At 42.5% G+C, this 16508-nt stretch overlaps 1 protein-coding gene across 2 annotated transcripts in view; it reads left to right on the top strand.

Moving 5' to 3' along the window:
- Positions 1–6558: 6558 nt before the first annotated feature.
- Positions 6559–16508, top strand: part of FRMD3 (FERM domain containing 3) — a 253057-nt gene continuing 243107 nt past the window's right edge. The window contains exon 1 of one of the 2 annotated variants that reach the window (XM_012813136.1): positions 6559–6924. In XM_012813136.1, coding sequence (XP_012668590.1) covers positions 6778–6924 — 147 coding nt within the window. In that variant the 5' untranslated portion in view covers positions 6559–6777. The remainder of the gene's footprint in view (positions 6925–16508) is intronic. The other variant, XM_003782974.1, reaches the window with a different exon arrangement.

The following is a 16508-nucleotide window of genomic DNA, read 5'->3' as shown; positions in this document are numbered from 1 at the left end:
CATTTTTTGGTTGCAGCCATCATTGTTGTTTGGCGGGCCCGGGCTAGGGATTTGAACCCGCCACCTTAGGTGTATGTGGCTGGCGCCTTAGCCGCATGAGCCACAGGCGCCAAGCCAGCAAAAAGTATTTAAATATAAAATACTCTACGGTACCAGAGGCCTTTATAGCTTCAGAAAGTCTTTTGACCAATATATTTTAAAGTCATCTTCATTCTTAACAATGTTTTGAAATAAATTATACAGAAATATTTAAAAAATTAAATGTGTAGAAACAAAAATATTGAAACTTTAATTTTCATTTAATTCAATAACAGCAATTTTGAAAGACATGCACAAAATATAAGCATTACTGCTCTCACATATTTTAAAATATTTTTACAAACTAACCTCCTTGTGTTGCAAAGGCCTGAATAACTTTTAATGAGTAGCTATTTTAATTTATGTTTATTATTATTATTTTTAGAAATAAAAAGAAATTCTAATAAGCCCCTGAAATTAGCTAATTGAAAACTCCAAAAGCAACTAAAAATGAAAAAAAAAAAACAACAAAAAAACCCCAAACCCAAGAAATAACAATGGAGAGAATTCATAAAAAATCAATCCTTTAATAGCAAATAGTATCAATAATGAAAAATCAAAATAACTTTTGCATCATTAAAAAATGTTGTGAAAAGAGAAAATTAATTAATAAAGAAAATTAACTATTTCGTTCCCAAGTGAAAGGCAAAACATTTCTCTGATGATAACCAAAATACTGTTAAATTAACCATGAGAAGACTTCGGATGGTCTAATGGACAAGTCAAAGGTACAGGCAGGTTCTATGTAGTGTGGCACCTGTCAAATGCTTGCTGGCTCCAAGTCAATAATGTGTGCAAGTTATATATCCCAAAATAATATGTATTGAATTCAGAAATTTCATAGTATTCAAAATATTTTCAACGATCATTTTTAATAGATTTTAAGAGAATTTTTAGGTTTACAAAAAAATTGTGCAGAAAGTACAGACTTTCCAGATACTCTACTATCTCATTCTATCGTAAAAGCTTGCAGTAATGTGGTACATTTGTTATACCTGATGGAACAATATTGATACATTGTTAGTGAAAGACATGTGTAGTTTATGTTAGGATTCCCTCTTTATGTTGCACAGTTCCATGGGTTTTGGCAAATGTATAATGTCATTTATCCACCATTAGAGTGTTATACAGAATAATAGTTTCACCACCCTGAAAATGTCCTGTACTCCCAGCTGTTCATCTCACCCCCTTCCCTGTGCTCATGGTAATTACTAATCTTTTACTGCTGGCTCTATAGTTTTGCTCTTTCTAGAATGTTGTATAGTTGGAATGATACATAACCTTTGCAGATTGGAGTCTTTCATTTAGCAATACACATTTAAGCTTCCTCTATGTCTTTTTGTGGTTGAGAGCTCTTTTTTTTTTTTTAACTGAACAATAATCCATTTTATGAAAGTAACACAATTTGCTTGTCCATTCACTGATGGAAGGACATCTTGGTGGCTTCTAATTTTTGACAATTTTGAATAAAGCTGCTATAAAATCAACATGCAGTCTTTGTGTGGACAAAACAATAAGTTTCCATTTGCATGAATGCCTAGGAGCACAATTAGTGAACTGTATGATAAGACTATGTTCCAAAGTGGCTGTACCCACCAGTGATTAATGAGAATTCCTGGTGCACCACATCCTCACCAGGATTTGGTATGCCAGGGTTTTGGATTTTGGTCATCTAATAGTTATATAGTAGTATCTCATTCATTGTTGTTTTAATTTGTGATTCTTTAATGAGGTATGATGTTGAGCATTTTTAAAATTTCAGGTTAATGTGAGGGTACAAATGACCCAATCGCAATATTTGAATTGTTAGGTAGAGTCCCTCTTGTAGGCATGCCCTGCACCCGAAAGGCGTGCCATACACTCCTACATTGTGCCTGTTCAGTGGGAGCAGCCTAAATCCCGACTCCTCTCTGCTTCCTCCCTTGATCCCCCTCCCCACAACCTGAATTGAAATGAGTTTTTCTCCTGTGTGAGAGAATTAGATCAGCTACTGACTTCATAATAGTATTGAGGAGATTCGATATTTGCTTTTCCATTCCTGTGATACTTTACTGAGAAGAATGTGTTTCATCTCTAAGCAGGTTAATACAAAAGATGTTAACTCACCATCTTTTTTATGACTGAATAGTATTCCATGGTATTCATACCATAGTTTGTTAATCCATTCCTGAATTGATGGGCATTTAGGTTGTTTCCATGTGTTGGCAATTGTAAATTGAGCTGCAATAAACAATCTAGTGCAAATGTCTTTATGATAAAATGGTTGTTTTTCTTCTGGGTAGATGCCTAGCAGTGGAATTGCAGGGTCAAATGGGAGATCTAATTTGAGTGTTGTTGAGTATTTTTTCATATACTTACTTGTCATTTATATATCTGTGATGAGGTGTCTGTTCAGATCTTTTGCTCAGTTTTTCCAGTATCATTTGTTGAAAAGATTATGCTTTCTCCACTAGACTGACTTCTAAGTTCAAGATTAATCGACTATGTTTATGTGGGTCTATTTATGGGCTCTCTGTTTTGTTCCATTGATTTTTTTTTCTTTTGCTAGTACCACCCTGTCTTGAGCACATAATGTTATAGTACATCTTGAAGTCTTATTGTGTCAGTCTTTTAACTTTGTTTTACTTCAGTATGGTGTTGGCTATTCTGGCTCATTTGCCTTTACAAAAAAATTAGTTGATATCCACAAAATAACTTGGTCAGATTTTGATTTTGATTGCACCAAATCCATAGATCAATTTGGGAAGACCTTACATCTTAACAATGTTAAGCCTTCTTATCCAAGAAGGTGGAATATCTTTCTGTTTATTTTGTCCTTTGATTTCTTTCATAAGAGTTTTTTTTTTTTTTTAGTTTTTCTTGTCTAGATCTTGTACATATTTTGTTAGATTAATATCTAACTTTTTTTTTTTTTTTAGAGTCAGAGTCTCACTTTGTCGCCCTTAATAGAGTGCTGTGGCATCACATTTCATAGCAACCTCCAGCTCTTGGGCTTAGGTGATTCTCTTGCCTCAGTCTCCCAAGTAGCTGGGACTATAGGTACTTGCCACAATGCCTGGCTGTTTTTTTGTTGTTGCAGTTTGGTTGGGGCTGGGTTTGAACCTGCCACCCAATTATCAATTTTTAATTGTTGCAAAAATGCTTAAAAGTTAAAAAATTAATATACAGTATATATAAACATCTATCTATTTGTGGCCTACCAAAGTGTTGTAATCTATGGTTTGGGAAGCTTTTGATAAGGAACAACCGCAACTACCACTAAACATGAGATACCAAAATCTCTCCCACTGGCCACAGAGTATAGCCACTGTGGTGTTTTTCAAAGATGGTGCACCTCCTTCACCAGTGCTTATCTGAAAGCCTTGGTTGAGGCCCCCTCAAGAGATACAATTAGAAGAGGTAATCTGGCTGCATCTGAAAATCCACTGCACTATTTTCTTCTCCTTGATTCTCTGTATTCTTTCCTCATGTGTACCAGGGAATTTCTTCCTTCTTGTCTTCATTTAGCTGAGTCCAGAAGTCAGTCAATCAATTTATAAGATAGTACATTGAAGCCAGAGTCACTGGGAAGTTCATTCAAGTGGACAAATTCGGGTTTATTCATACACATCTTTTCAATTTAAATTAGCAGAATCTTGCAATTCTTTCTCTTCCTGGGCTTGATTTTGTGACCGATTTCCCAGGGTGTGCCTGGGTCTGGTTCAAGTATTAAGAGTGGGAGTATCAGGGGTATGGGGGAGAGAGGAGTGGGAGGAGATTGGGTTCCCTTTCTAGCATAACTGGTTCAGGTGAGGGTGAAAGAAGATCTTCAAAAAAGACAGGAATGGCCTCATTACATTAGGAAGAGGGTCTGCTTCTGCTGCCAAGGGGGAGTGGGGGGTGGAGTTCCTGGGAATCATCCAAGTTCCATTCCTAGTCTCAGATTCCCATTCTTTCCTCCTGATTAAGTATGAAATATGGTGAGGCTGATGATTCAATTGACTTCGTAGTTCTATAACTTGTGGATGGAATTGTAAAGATTGGTTTTTCAGGTGTTTTAGCCTTATGGTTCAATTAATAAAGCGTTCTTCTAGCTCTGTCATTAGAAGAAAATACAGACTTTGTAAAAGCCTTGAGTTGAGAATTTCAGACTCAGAGTATGTCACTGCCTTTTTAAGAAGGTGGTCCAGTTTTAAACTTATCCCTGGAGTTCATTCTTTGAGTTCCTCTTGCTCTTCATATTATTATTATCATTATTTTTTTTTTGACAGTGGCCACTTGATTTCCCAATGGCTTGTCCTCTGTACTTGAATGCAGGTCACCATAAATGGCAGTTTACCTAGCTGGCTTTTTAGAATATGCCAGGTGCTTCTAGAGCCTTTATCTTCCTACCAGGTGAATCTCAGCCTTTATTCCTAACCAGGCCAGACAGCCGATCTCAGGTCCTCATTTCCTCAAAATTCTGTTTCTTGCGATCTCACATTGGGTCATCTTTGTTCTGTTCTTTTTGCTGCTGTCCTTACTGGTCTTATTTTGCTTCCTTAAAATGTGAGATAATTTGGGGGTGTTGATATGAGTCTTTTGGGGACTACAGCTCCCCATAATGGGATGGAGAAGTGTGTGGCCTTAGAGGAAAAGCATGCACTGGATCCAGTGGTGACTTTTGTGGGATCTCTAGGTGATCTGTTCTTTTGGTTGGGAGAGATAATTCAACCACAGCTGCCGTTTTCATCCCTGCCAGCTGCTCCACGCATATGGGACTTATTGGTTACAGGCTATATCCTGTCCTCCACCAGCCTGGTCTCATCCCAGCTTCCCAGCCACCTATAGGCTTGGGAGAACAACTATGGATGTACTCCCCTTTGAAATGAGAAAAGAAATGGAGAGACTCTTTGAAGATCTCCCCAGCATCTGGGCTAGCAATGAAACTCACATCTTCTCAAACCCTCCATACTGATCTCTCCCTCAGGCCCTGCCCGGACTTTGGGAGGGCCCAGGGCAGGAAGACACATGGAGGCCCACATACTATTGTCTCAATATTTATAAGCAATAATCCAGCTATCAAATGTTGTGTGAAATGTATTCTATCTTCCCTTCTTGACAAAGTTTGGAGTCTCCAGAAGCAGATGTTGAGACAGAGTCTGGCCTGCAGGGTATTTATTAGTGATAGACTTTGGAGAAGGCAGCCAAAAACAGGAGGAGTCGTCCAAATGGAGGGTTGCAGACCCTGCCAGGACTCAGCCCACCCCACCAGGTGTCCTGGAGCATACACAGCCCCTGGGACTGGACCAGGGTAGGGAACATTTCTGTGCCACCCTTTCCCCACCACCAGGACAGGGTATACCTTTGGATGTGGGGGCTTTGTGCAGGAGTAGCAGCGAACAATGAAAAAGCTGACAGCTAGGGAACAAATCCTCTCTCAGACAAATTTTCCTGCAATGACTTGTTCTGTTCAGGCAGAGGCAGAAGGGTGAGAAGGCTTCTATCTCATCCCTCCTACATGTCCCAGTCCTCATATTCAAGCTCCATTCACCTGCCTCACAGCCTCCCCTTGACACTACCACTCTCCTCGCACCCCCCCCCCCCCACGCCCTAGGGTACATCATTCAGGGGCTTGAGTCATCCTGGGGAGAAGAGAGAGGCAGGAGAGCCCTTCAACACCCAGGAGCAGGGCAGGGAATTCCAGGGTCCTCACTCAGTACTCAGAGATCAGTCTAAAACGGGGCAGGGGTACATCTCTTTTGCCAACAGACTCCTCAATTCCTGGACAACAGGGAGCTGGAGGGGGGCCTTTCTAGCGGGAGGGAGGGCAGGGAGTCCCCCTGCCCTTTTCTAAGATCCTGCTAACAAAGATCTTACTGAGATGTTGGGAGATGCCAACAAGGGATTGCTTAAGAAAGACTCTGAATTTCTTAGAGAAGGGGATTGACTCTGGTTAACGTTAAATAAAGCAACCACTTAAAAAATCACCATGAGTACCCGAGATTGTTACTACCAGCGGTATTCCCGGTGTAGCTATGGGCTTCCTGTCCCTCTCAGGGGCTCCCTCTGGGCCCAGCGATCCTAGCCCGCGGTGGAATCCCACTTTCGGGCGTGGGCCAGGATCGCTCTTCGCCCCCCACCCCGGCCAGGTCCCGGGGGCTGAGCAGGGCAGGGTGCTGCCGGGCAAGAGGGGGAGCCGGGACAGTGGCGCGCACCGTCAGGAGTCAGAGCAATCGCGGCCAGGGAAGGGAGGAGGCGGCGAGGCTGAAGAAGGCAGCCCGGCCCAGCCTGACGCAGCGGTGGCGACGGCTGAGCAGGCCACCGCCAGGGCACCCGGGCCATCCGAGCCAGCTGTCCCTCCACCTCCTCCTCCAGCCGCTATGCGCGCGTGGGTGTGAGTGTGTCGCGCGCCTGCCGAGGGTCACCAGCTCCGGGCATCCTAGGCTAGCGATCCTGGGCTGAGGGAGGCGCCCGAGCGCGCGCCACACGCCACACAAGGAGGCGGGGAAAGGAGCGGGCGAGGCGGAGGCGAGCCAGGAGGAGGGAGGAGGGACGAGGGACCCGCCCGCCGCGCCCGGGCCGCCGGGCATGTGTGGCCGCTGGCGCCCGACGCTGCCGCTGTCCGGGGGCTGAGCCGCGCCCAGGTGTCCCGCACAGTGCGTGTGCGAGTGTGTGTGACCGCGCAGGGGAGCACCGCGCCGGCCCCAGCCTCCCGCTCGCTCCCCCGGGCCGTGGTGCATGTTCGCCTTCTGCCACTGTGTGCCGAGAGGCAGGAGGACCATGAAAATGATCCACTTTCGGAGCTCCAGCATCAAATCGCTCAGCCAGGAGATGAAATGCACCATCCGGCTGCTGGACGACTCGGAGATCTCCTGCCACATCCAGGTGCGGGTGGTGCAGGGCGAGAGCACAGGGCGCGGGGCACACGCCGGAGCAGGGCAGGGGGGCCTCTGCGGTGGGTGTGCGAGGACAGGGAACCCACTTGAGGAGAGGAGGGGCTGCTAAAAAGCCAGATTCTGCTTTCTCAATCCTGTGAGGCTGGGAGCCCTCGCCAGGCAGGGGGGCATGGTCCCTTGCAGGTGCCAGGCAAGCATTATCTGTGCCCGGTCGTCCCTTTCTCCAGCATGCACCTGGCATGGGTCTCATCACGCCCAGGCTGGGGGCGCCGGACAGTTGCCTCGGGGAAGTGGGAGCACTGGCCTTTCTGGTCCCTTCTCCACCAAAAAACGGGGGCTCGGAGGGCCAAGAGGATCCCCGCATGTCGCTCAGTAGTCTTTTCTCTCTTTCTCCACGTGGGGAAGGCATGCACAAGCCCGGCTTCACTCATTTCTGTCTGAGGGCACCTCTTTCCTCGCCTCTGTGGCCCCCCTGCCCGTGGTCGTTACTTCGCGTGGGGTGGTGGCAAAGTTTCCCCAGAGTGGGAGAGGCTGGGCAGCCACGGGCTCCAGCCTTGAGGGACGGAGCGCGCGCTATGTGGGACTGGAGCTATCTCGAAAGGAACGCGTCAAGTCCCAGTATTTCAGAGAACGGAAAACAGCTTGTGAGGCCAGCAAGTGGAGACTCCTGCAGGGGCCTGGGTCCTGGGGAAAAACACCCCTTGGAATAATGGTGGACATTGACTGTCGCTCAAGTTAGAGAAGACAAGTTGTTGGGGTGAAGGCAGCTTTGCTGACAGCCCCTCTTTGGGCAGTAAGTGCTTTGAGCTGTCAGGGGATCGATCTGCTGTGAGCTGCAAGGATGTGCGGAGTGTGGGTGGGCAAATATTTGTCTTTGTCTATGTAGGCAGGTGTGAGTCCCTTTTCCAGGACCCCAGCAGTGCCCCACTAGGCACACACAAGAAAGATTGTGTCAAAGTTCAGCACAATCAACTTCCGACTTTTAAATCTGTTTTATTAATTACATCTGGGATTTCCTCTACTTACCTACCGAGTCTTTTTTTTTTTTAAATTAAATCATAGCAGTGCACATTAATACTATCATGGGTACAGTGTACTGTTTCTATATACAATTTGAAATACTTTCATCCAACTGGTTAACATAGCCTTCATGTCTTTTTCTTAGTTATTGTGTTAAGACATTTATATTCTACATTTAGAGAGATTCACATGTACCCTTATAGGATGAACCATAGGTGTGATCCGGCCAATCACTCTCCCTCCCCCACCCTCCTCCCGCCCCTCCCCTCTCCCCATATTACCTGCCTGAATCTTGAGGCTCCAGAATGGAGCTGTTCTTAAAACACAGGGGACACCACCTTTGCCCGTGGGAGGTGAAGGAGGCAGTGTCTCCCAGCGGCAGGAATCTGCCTATAGGCTGTGTGAGGCGTGAATGAATGAAAGGCCTTTCCCTGTTTTAGCTTTAAAAATTTTTTTTATATTAAATTTTTGCTAGAGGGAGTTTGTGACACCCGACAGTTGCAACTAATCTGTAAGCTGACAGCTGGACAAGTTTCAAGGCAGGAATGTGGTGCCCTATGATCTCCCAGGAAAGTAGGCTCCCATTGAATTTTCTGGAGGATCTTGAATTTCATTCTGAGCTGAGCACCGCTGCTATACTTCATAATAAAAGGATTAGCAGGATAGGCAGTTTTTCTGCTGCTATGAGGGTTGCACAGAAATGTTTGGCATGTAGTGTCATGTGATTCAGAGAGAGTGGTTTGTGCACTTTGCTTTAAGTTCTAAAGTGGATGTACGGGTCTTTTAACTTGCAAGGAATCTGTAGGTATGGAGGGGCCAGCAGTAGAGAGTGAGGCTGCTGAGGTCTTCTCTGTTCCTTAGCCCTCTGCCCACCTTGAAACACTTGAAGTTGACATTTGTTTTTTTTCTCCCTCTCTCGGGACTAAGTCTTCCTTAAAATAGATAAATAGTCCCCAAAGGACATGGATTTGTTGTCTGGTGTTCTGGGAAGCAATAAATTGTAGCAAATTAATACCAGTTTGGAAAGTTTGAGTTTTTATGGCCTAATTCATGTCAAAGAGGTTAAAATGTTATGGTTCAAAATTTTCACCGGGGCATTGATTTAAAAAAAATTAAATGTGTTGTGGTGCATGTTTTCCTTCTCTTTCTGCACTCAAATGGATATTAATATCTAACGAATTAAAATGAATTAAAAGATTTTGTTTTGGTGATTCTGGACCTCATATCTTCCTAGAGTATTCCAAACCAGAAATTTAAATGACATTTCCAAGTATGAGATTACAAAGATTCCCCATTTGCTTAGAGTGAGAACAAAGGGATTTAAAAAATACTCAAACCAAACCAAAATAACTTGGAGTTACCAGTGCTTGTTCTGGGAGAATCTAGCCATGTTTCCTTCTTTCCTCCCATAGAATCACAAAACTAAAGGACTATATGGACTGTCTCAGAGTATCACACACACCCTGCCTCTTAGCCCATGCCTGCCTGCTTGAATTAGGAGTGTTTATCCCTGGAGCCTCCCTGGCTTGGGAGACTCTGTAAGAGCAGCAAAGGCTCTTGGACATGTGTTAGCTGCTGTGTTCACTCTGGGAGTGCTGGTGGAGCCCAAAATAAAACTCAGGCCACTCATCCTTGGGAGCTCATTAGTCTGCATTCCTGGTAAGTGAGCATTCTAGATTGAAAGAAAAATGAACCTCTCACACAGATTTTCCTAGCAAGGTGCTGGAGTGCAGCTGCAGATGATGGCTGCAGGGGATGATAGAAACCCGAGAACTGCTGTTGGGACCAGGTGAATAGTTTTATATACCATTTCTTAAGAATCTCTTGTGTGCCACCTTTACACTCATTATTTCTGATGTCCACTACAATGTTTCAAGTAGATATTATTCCCATTTTAAGGATGAAAAAACTGAGCCACTAAGAGCTTAAGTGACTTGTTCAAGGCACATCTCTAAAAATAGATTGAGCAGCTGGAATTCAAATCCAGAATTGTCTGGATCCAAAACTTGTGTGTGTCTCTGATATATTATTTGATAGCTGAAATTTCAGTGGAATTTCCCTACACTGAAGGAGATAAATCCAAGGTATGAGTTTGAAGCACTGACGAAAGGCCAGTTGAGATTCATGATCCGAATGGCCTCCTTGCAAGTTTGCAAACTCAATGTGTTCAGAGTCTGGCAGGGAGGCTGGTATCCCAGAGCTGATTGGAATGCCCCAATCCAAAGGCACTGGGGGCATTTCCATCCTCAGGAAACTGGGTTTTTGTTTTCAAAGAAACTGTTCATAAATGCTTCATTAGCTTCTGCACACTGCCTTCTCACATTTCAGATTATAGTACCCCCAAATTATGCCTGTGCATCAAAAGATGACACCTGAACTAAGCCAGAAGCTCAGGGAGAATTGCTTGCCTATACTCTGATTACATACAGGTGTGGTGGTGAAGGAACATGGACTTTGTTCCTCTTCAGCGTGCCTTCCCTGGGGGTGGAGGGGAAGGCAAGATATTCCTCTTGCTATATATTTCCCCCTGGGGTCTTTGCATCTACCACCATATTAATTATAGGAAAGAGCTTTTGTAAATTAACAGCTATTAAATATTCCCTTTTTAAGTGATATAATTTTGGTGATATTTAGGCAAAGAAAACTTTTAAACACACAACCTAATGGCCAAGTCTCAGCAGACTATTGACTAGTTCTTGTAGGAGATGCCAAAGTCACTAGCTTTGTCCCCAGGTCTGGGATGCTGTCCCATTATATCACTTGTGTGTGAATGTTTAGGCAGGATGGAAGAGGAATTCCAAATGGACAGGGAGTGAAAGAAGAGCCCAGGGCTCCGGTTAGAGGCTTGGAGAAGGGAAGGAGTTGCTTCTCTGCTTGGCCTTATCCAACGGAGCAAGCTCCTGAATTTGGATATTGTAGGAGGATGAGGCTTAGCTCTAACTCTCTCTCTCATTTTAGTTCTGGCATAGCTGGTCACAACTCTTTCTAATGAAATTGCCATTTTTAATTCTGACTTTTATTGGGCAAAATATAGACTTTTGACATTATTCATTCTTTGGCAAAGTCTGATAAACATGGCTGACATTGTTGGAATTGGCTGGAAATTGGTATTTGAATAGAAATTCTAACAGTGCTTTGTACATTTGTAGTGGTAGACATTCAATAAATATAGATATAGATCAGATAATTTCCTCTTTAGACTGTTAATTTCACAAGGGTAGGGATATTTTGCTGTGATGTTTTTTAACCACTGAATCCCTAGTACTCAAAGTAGGACCTGGCATACAATATGCGTTCATTAAACACTAGTTGGATGAATGAGTTCTAACCCAATCAGTATTTATTCATTACCTGTCAATGTGAAGTCAACACGACAGCATGGGTTTGAGAATCAAATGTGTGGTTTAGTTATGTTATCAACCCATCGTGTGATCTTGAGTAAATCATTTTGAGTTAATTTTCTGTTTTTGTAAAATAAAGGTGTTGAGTTAGATAGATGGCTATAGTTAAAAAGTCTATAGTTTAATTATTAAGCAGACAAACTACATTTGAGCAGAACATTGCTATTGACAGAATGGTGGTGTACAAATTATCACATGTTCATAACTATCCTTATTATATCCATTTTATGAGTGTTAATGTGTTACTAAGTGTTATCTCACTCTTATAGGTATAGAAAATGAAGATTCAGAGAGATTAAGCAATTTGGGACATTAGAAAAATAAGGGGATTAAAACTAAGGTCATTTGACTCAAAATCCAGAGCTCATTCATCTCTAGAACACTGAATATTGGGACTTGAGAGTGAGGCTGCTTTTGGCTGCAAGTAAGAGAAAAGCCAAGTGATGGTGGCTTAAGTAAAAAGGGCACATATGATCTTACCTAGCAAGTGTCCAGAGAAAGAGAGAGGGCCGCTTCAGGGCTGTTCCAAAACTCAGTACAGATCCAGGGACTTTACATGTTTCTACTCTGCCACCCTCAGCCCATTAGTTATGTCACTAGAGTCACCCTGATTATGATGTGGCTGCAGGAGTTTTGGGTGTTAGGCTCTACCGCATCCACCATCCAAGGGGAGGTGGTTCCTTGTGCACTTCTTTTTATCACTTTTTCTGGAGGGTCCATCAGTCTTTCCATCAGATTCCATTGGTGAAGATTGGGCCATGTGCCCATGCACTAGCTGCAAAATTTCCAAGAATGTATGCATCTGGAGTCTTCCTTCTCTGTAATGGGAGGTGGGCTTGCCATCATAGAAGGAATGGAAGGGTGTGTGTGTGCGTGCATGCATGTGTGTAGTGGGGAGGAACAGCTGTTGGCTAATCAAGCAAAAGTGTCTTTCAAAATATGTGAAATTGAGTTGTAATTATTGCTACAATAAACCTTTCATGGGAGTTCAATGACATTATTTAAGCTGTGGCTGATTTTAGGCAATCTTTTTTTCGGCCAGGGTTGGGTTTGAACCTGCCACCTCCGGCATATGGAGCCAGTGCCCTATCCTTTTGAGCCACAGGCTATGATCAAATTCCAGAACAAGAAAAGTTATTAGATAATTCTTTATAGCGTGTGTTGTTAAATATTAGTCCTTACTGATGCAGCTATGAGCGGGCATACCTTTGTGCAACAAGCAAGCTTTATGCTGGTTCAGGTGGCAGGTGGCAAAGTGGTGGAGAGTATGTGTTCTGGGACCCTAAATGCTTGGATTTGGACCCTGGCTCTGCCATTAAGTAGCCAAGTATACCACTTTCAGCCTAAGTGTCCTTATCTATCAAGTGAAAATAATGATAATACAGACTACATAAACTTGTCGTAAGGATAAAATAAGGAATATATGTCAACTGCTTAGCTTCAGTACCTTGTCCCAAAGTCAGAGGTGAAAAAATAGTGACTATTATCTTAATACTTAGTGAAAATATATTAGAGAATATCCTTAAGTAATGGAAAGCTTTTTACTTAGAGTGTAATGATTTTAAGCCCAAGCTCCATCACTTTCTGATTGTGCAAGACCTTAAGGTTGCTAGGCCTTCTGTTCTTGTCTATAAAATGGGAATAATCATTCCTCAATTGCCAACCTATAGAGGGCTGTCGAGATGGTGTTCGTGAAGGCACATTATGAATGTTAACATATCACCCAAGCGCAGAGTACTACTATTCTAATCAATTTACTTGGAGAAAAAGATAACTTCTTATCTGTTGATAAGAACTCCTACACCAGGGGTTCAATTTCTTCACATCCTTGGCAATGCTTATTATTATCTATTTGATTCTAACCATGCTAAGTGAGTGTGAAGTGTATCTCATGGTTTTTGATTTGCATTTCCCTGATGGCTAATGGTATCGAGCTTTTTTTTTTTTTTTTTTTTTTTTTAGAGACAGAGTGTCACTTTATCGCCCTTCGTAGAGTGCCGTGGCAGCGTCACACAGCTCACAGCAATCTCCATCTCCTGGGCTTAGGTGATTCTCTTGCCTCAGCCTCCCAAGTAGCTGGGACTTCCTGTGGTTGGTACAACACCTGGCTATTTTTTTTGTTGCAGTTTGGCTGGGGCCAGGTTTGATCCCGCCACCCTTGGTATATGGGGCCGGCACCCTACTCACTCAGCCACAGGTGCACCTGTATTGAGCATTTTTTCGTGTGCTTATTGGCCATTGCCCTGTCTTCTTTGGACAACTGTCTATTCAGATCCTTTGCTCATTTTTAAATTGAGTTGCCTTTTTTTTTTAAATTAGGTTGGCGTTCTTCATATATTCTGGGTATAAACCCCTTATACAATAAATGATTTGCAAATATTTTTTTCCCGTTCTGTGGGATGTCTTTTTACTTTCTTGGTGGTGTCAAAAACGTTTTAAACTTTTAATAAAGTTCAATTTATATGTCTTTTTGTTGCTTGCATTTTTGGTGTCATAGCTAAGGAACTGTTGCCCAATCCAAAGTCATGAAGATTGATGCCTATGTTATCTTTAAACAGTTTTACAGTTTTAGCTCTTAGATTTAGGCCTTTGATCCATTTTTTATTGGTATGTAGTTCACATACCACAACATCCACCATTTAAAAGTGTACAGTTCAGTGGATTTGAGTATATTCACAAGGTTGTGCAACCATCACCACTATCTAATTTCAAAATATTTTCATCATCCTGGAGTCAGTCCACACCTGTTAACAGCTACTCCCCATATCTGACATCTCTGATCCATTTTGAATTAATTTTTGTGTATGATGTGAGAGAGAGGTCCAACTTTATTTTTTTGCCCATGAATATCCAGTGAAAAAATGACTCTTTCCCCATTTAATTGTCCCATCATTCTTGTTGCGATGCTGTTTACCTTTTCCGCTCTCATTCTTAATAAGTGTGCAGTGGTAGTTCCTGGAGGCTGCATGAAGTGTGATATCCCAACACACTGACCGGAAAGCACACATGAGAATTCAGCTCTCTATTGAGTCAGACATTAAAAATAGTTGCAAAAATGAAAAACAATGATACTTTTATTGCTAAATTATTTTTTATAAAGTATAGCCACTTTTTATAAAAATATATCATTTGTATTGATGTGTCATGGGTTTATAATTATTTTTTAAAAAAGCAGTATTTGAATATTTAAAAAAATTCTCAGAAAAAAATATATACAACCCATATAAACAAAATCTTTGTAGATCCTCAACTGTATAAAGGAGTTATGAGGACAATACTTAAGAATTGCTGGGTTAGGTGACTGTCTAATTGCTAAACCTTCTGAAAAAAAAAACAAAACAAAACCCAACTCAAACCTAAATAAAACTTCATGCATGCTAAACCTTCTGAAAAAAAACAAAACAAAAACCAACTCAAACCTAAATAAAACTTCATGCATCTTGGATTTTCAGGGTCACAAGTTACAATACTTGGAATGATATCAATTAAATAAAAACACCAAGTATGTAGATGGAAAATGTGTGTGTGTATGTCTAGAACTCTTGCAGGTGTGGGTGTGTGTCCCAATTTAAAACTTAAGGACAAGACCAGGCTCACTGCAGTAAGCATTTCTGAATCGCACTTGCTCTTCAGCTGAATCTTAACTCTTAAAACTCTAATAATGATAGAAAGCCATTTCTTACTTTGAGACCCCTCTTTTTAATTAAGCAAAATGTACAGCAAGTACGCATTAAGTGTTTAACGTGTAAACTGTTTGAGTCAGGCTGATTAGTCACTTGAATTCTTAAGCTGTTACTTCTTCTGAGTAGGCATTTTGGAAAAACTGAAAGCTACTGCAGGAATGGAAATATCAGAATTTATCCCATGGAGAGTTTAACATGAGAGCGATTCACAGGGTGTACATGCTAGCATTGGGAAGAGAATGGCCGTCTTTCAGTTCCCATCTTGAATAATTTCAGGTTGCTCCTCCCATGCAGTAGCAGACAGCCCGACGGAGAGTGCAGAGATGGGAAAAAGCAATGGGGTTATGGGCAGAAGCCATTAGGGCACATTTTGCAGCTGAGGTTTGAACGTGATTCAGACTTGAGCGAGTCAGCATTAAGCTCTGAGAGGGGTTTGTGTTTCTCAGTCCCTGATATTTCTGTGTATCTTCTGAATTCTTATCCAAATGCAGATTCTGATTCAGAAGGTCTTGGGAAGGGCCCTGAAATCTGGCATTTCTAACATGTTGGTCCTGCTGATCTGTGGACCACACTTGGAATAGTAAGGCATTAGTGGAATTGATGTCTCCTAATAATATTCTTAATTTTCTTGTCGTATGGAGACTATTCCTTTTTGGCCTTATCTCTCCCAGGAGTGCCTCACCTGCCATATTTATTTCAGTGGATGTGAATGAGTAAATGAATAAAGATATTCAATCTGGCATGTCTATCACAGATATACCCAAGTGCTGAGTAGATGCTGTTGCTGGGAATGGTTTGACATGCTTCCCCCCAAGGATTTCCAATGATGGCAATTCTGATGAAATGTTGACTATCCGTGAGAGCACATAGGGGTCTGGACTTAGCAACTGCCTTCCTGCCCCTCTGGGCCATGCTTTCCACCCTTGTTTTCCTGTACCTTGGAGTCTTGGTGGCATTGCTGAGGAACTCTGGCAATATCTCAGCACAAACAAGTCATTGTATATAAGCCAGGAGTACCTGGAAGCCTCCAGAGGCATAGGGGACCCAGCTGTTCTCACTTGTAGAAGTGATCCTGCGGGACCTGGAGGACAGTTCAAAATGCATTCTAGTTGTAACATAAGCTCTGGAGCTGTTTGCTTTGCTGACTTTGCCTGAAGGCACAGGATGGAAAGGAGAGGATCACTTTAGGAAAAAGAAAAAAAGAAACCTATTCTAAAAAGGAAGAACATTTGTATAGATCAAGTAATTACGTTTTTCAAAAATGAATTAAAGCTTTTTGAAATCATGTCAATCTTATTCAATAAACATTTGCTAAGTATCTTCTATATGCCAAGCACAAAGCTGGGAACTGGAGAAATAAAAGAAAGTGAAATCAGCCATCAAGAAGCTCACAGTGGCTTGGCGCCTGTGGCTCAAGCGGCTAAGGCGCCAGCCACATACACCTAAGGTGGCGGGTTCAAATCCCCAGC

Source organism: Otolemur garnettii, unplaced genomic scaffold (genome assembly GCF_000181295.1).
Source record: "Otolemur garnettii isolate 467f Iridium unplaced genomic scaffold, OtoGar3 scaffold00006, whole genome shotgun sequence".
In the NCBI taxonomy this organism is placed as follows: Eukaryota; Metazoa; Chordata; class Mammalia; order Primates; family Galagidae; genus Otolemur; species Otolemur garnettii.
This window is presented reverse-complemented; position numbering and strand designations above follow the sequence as displayed.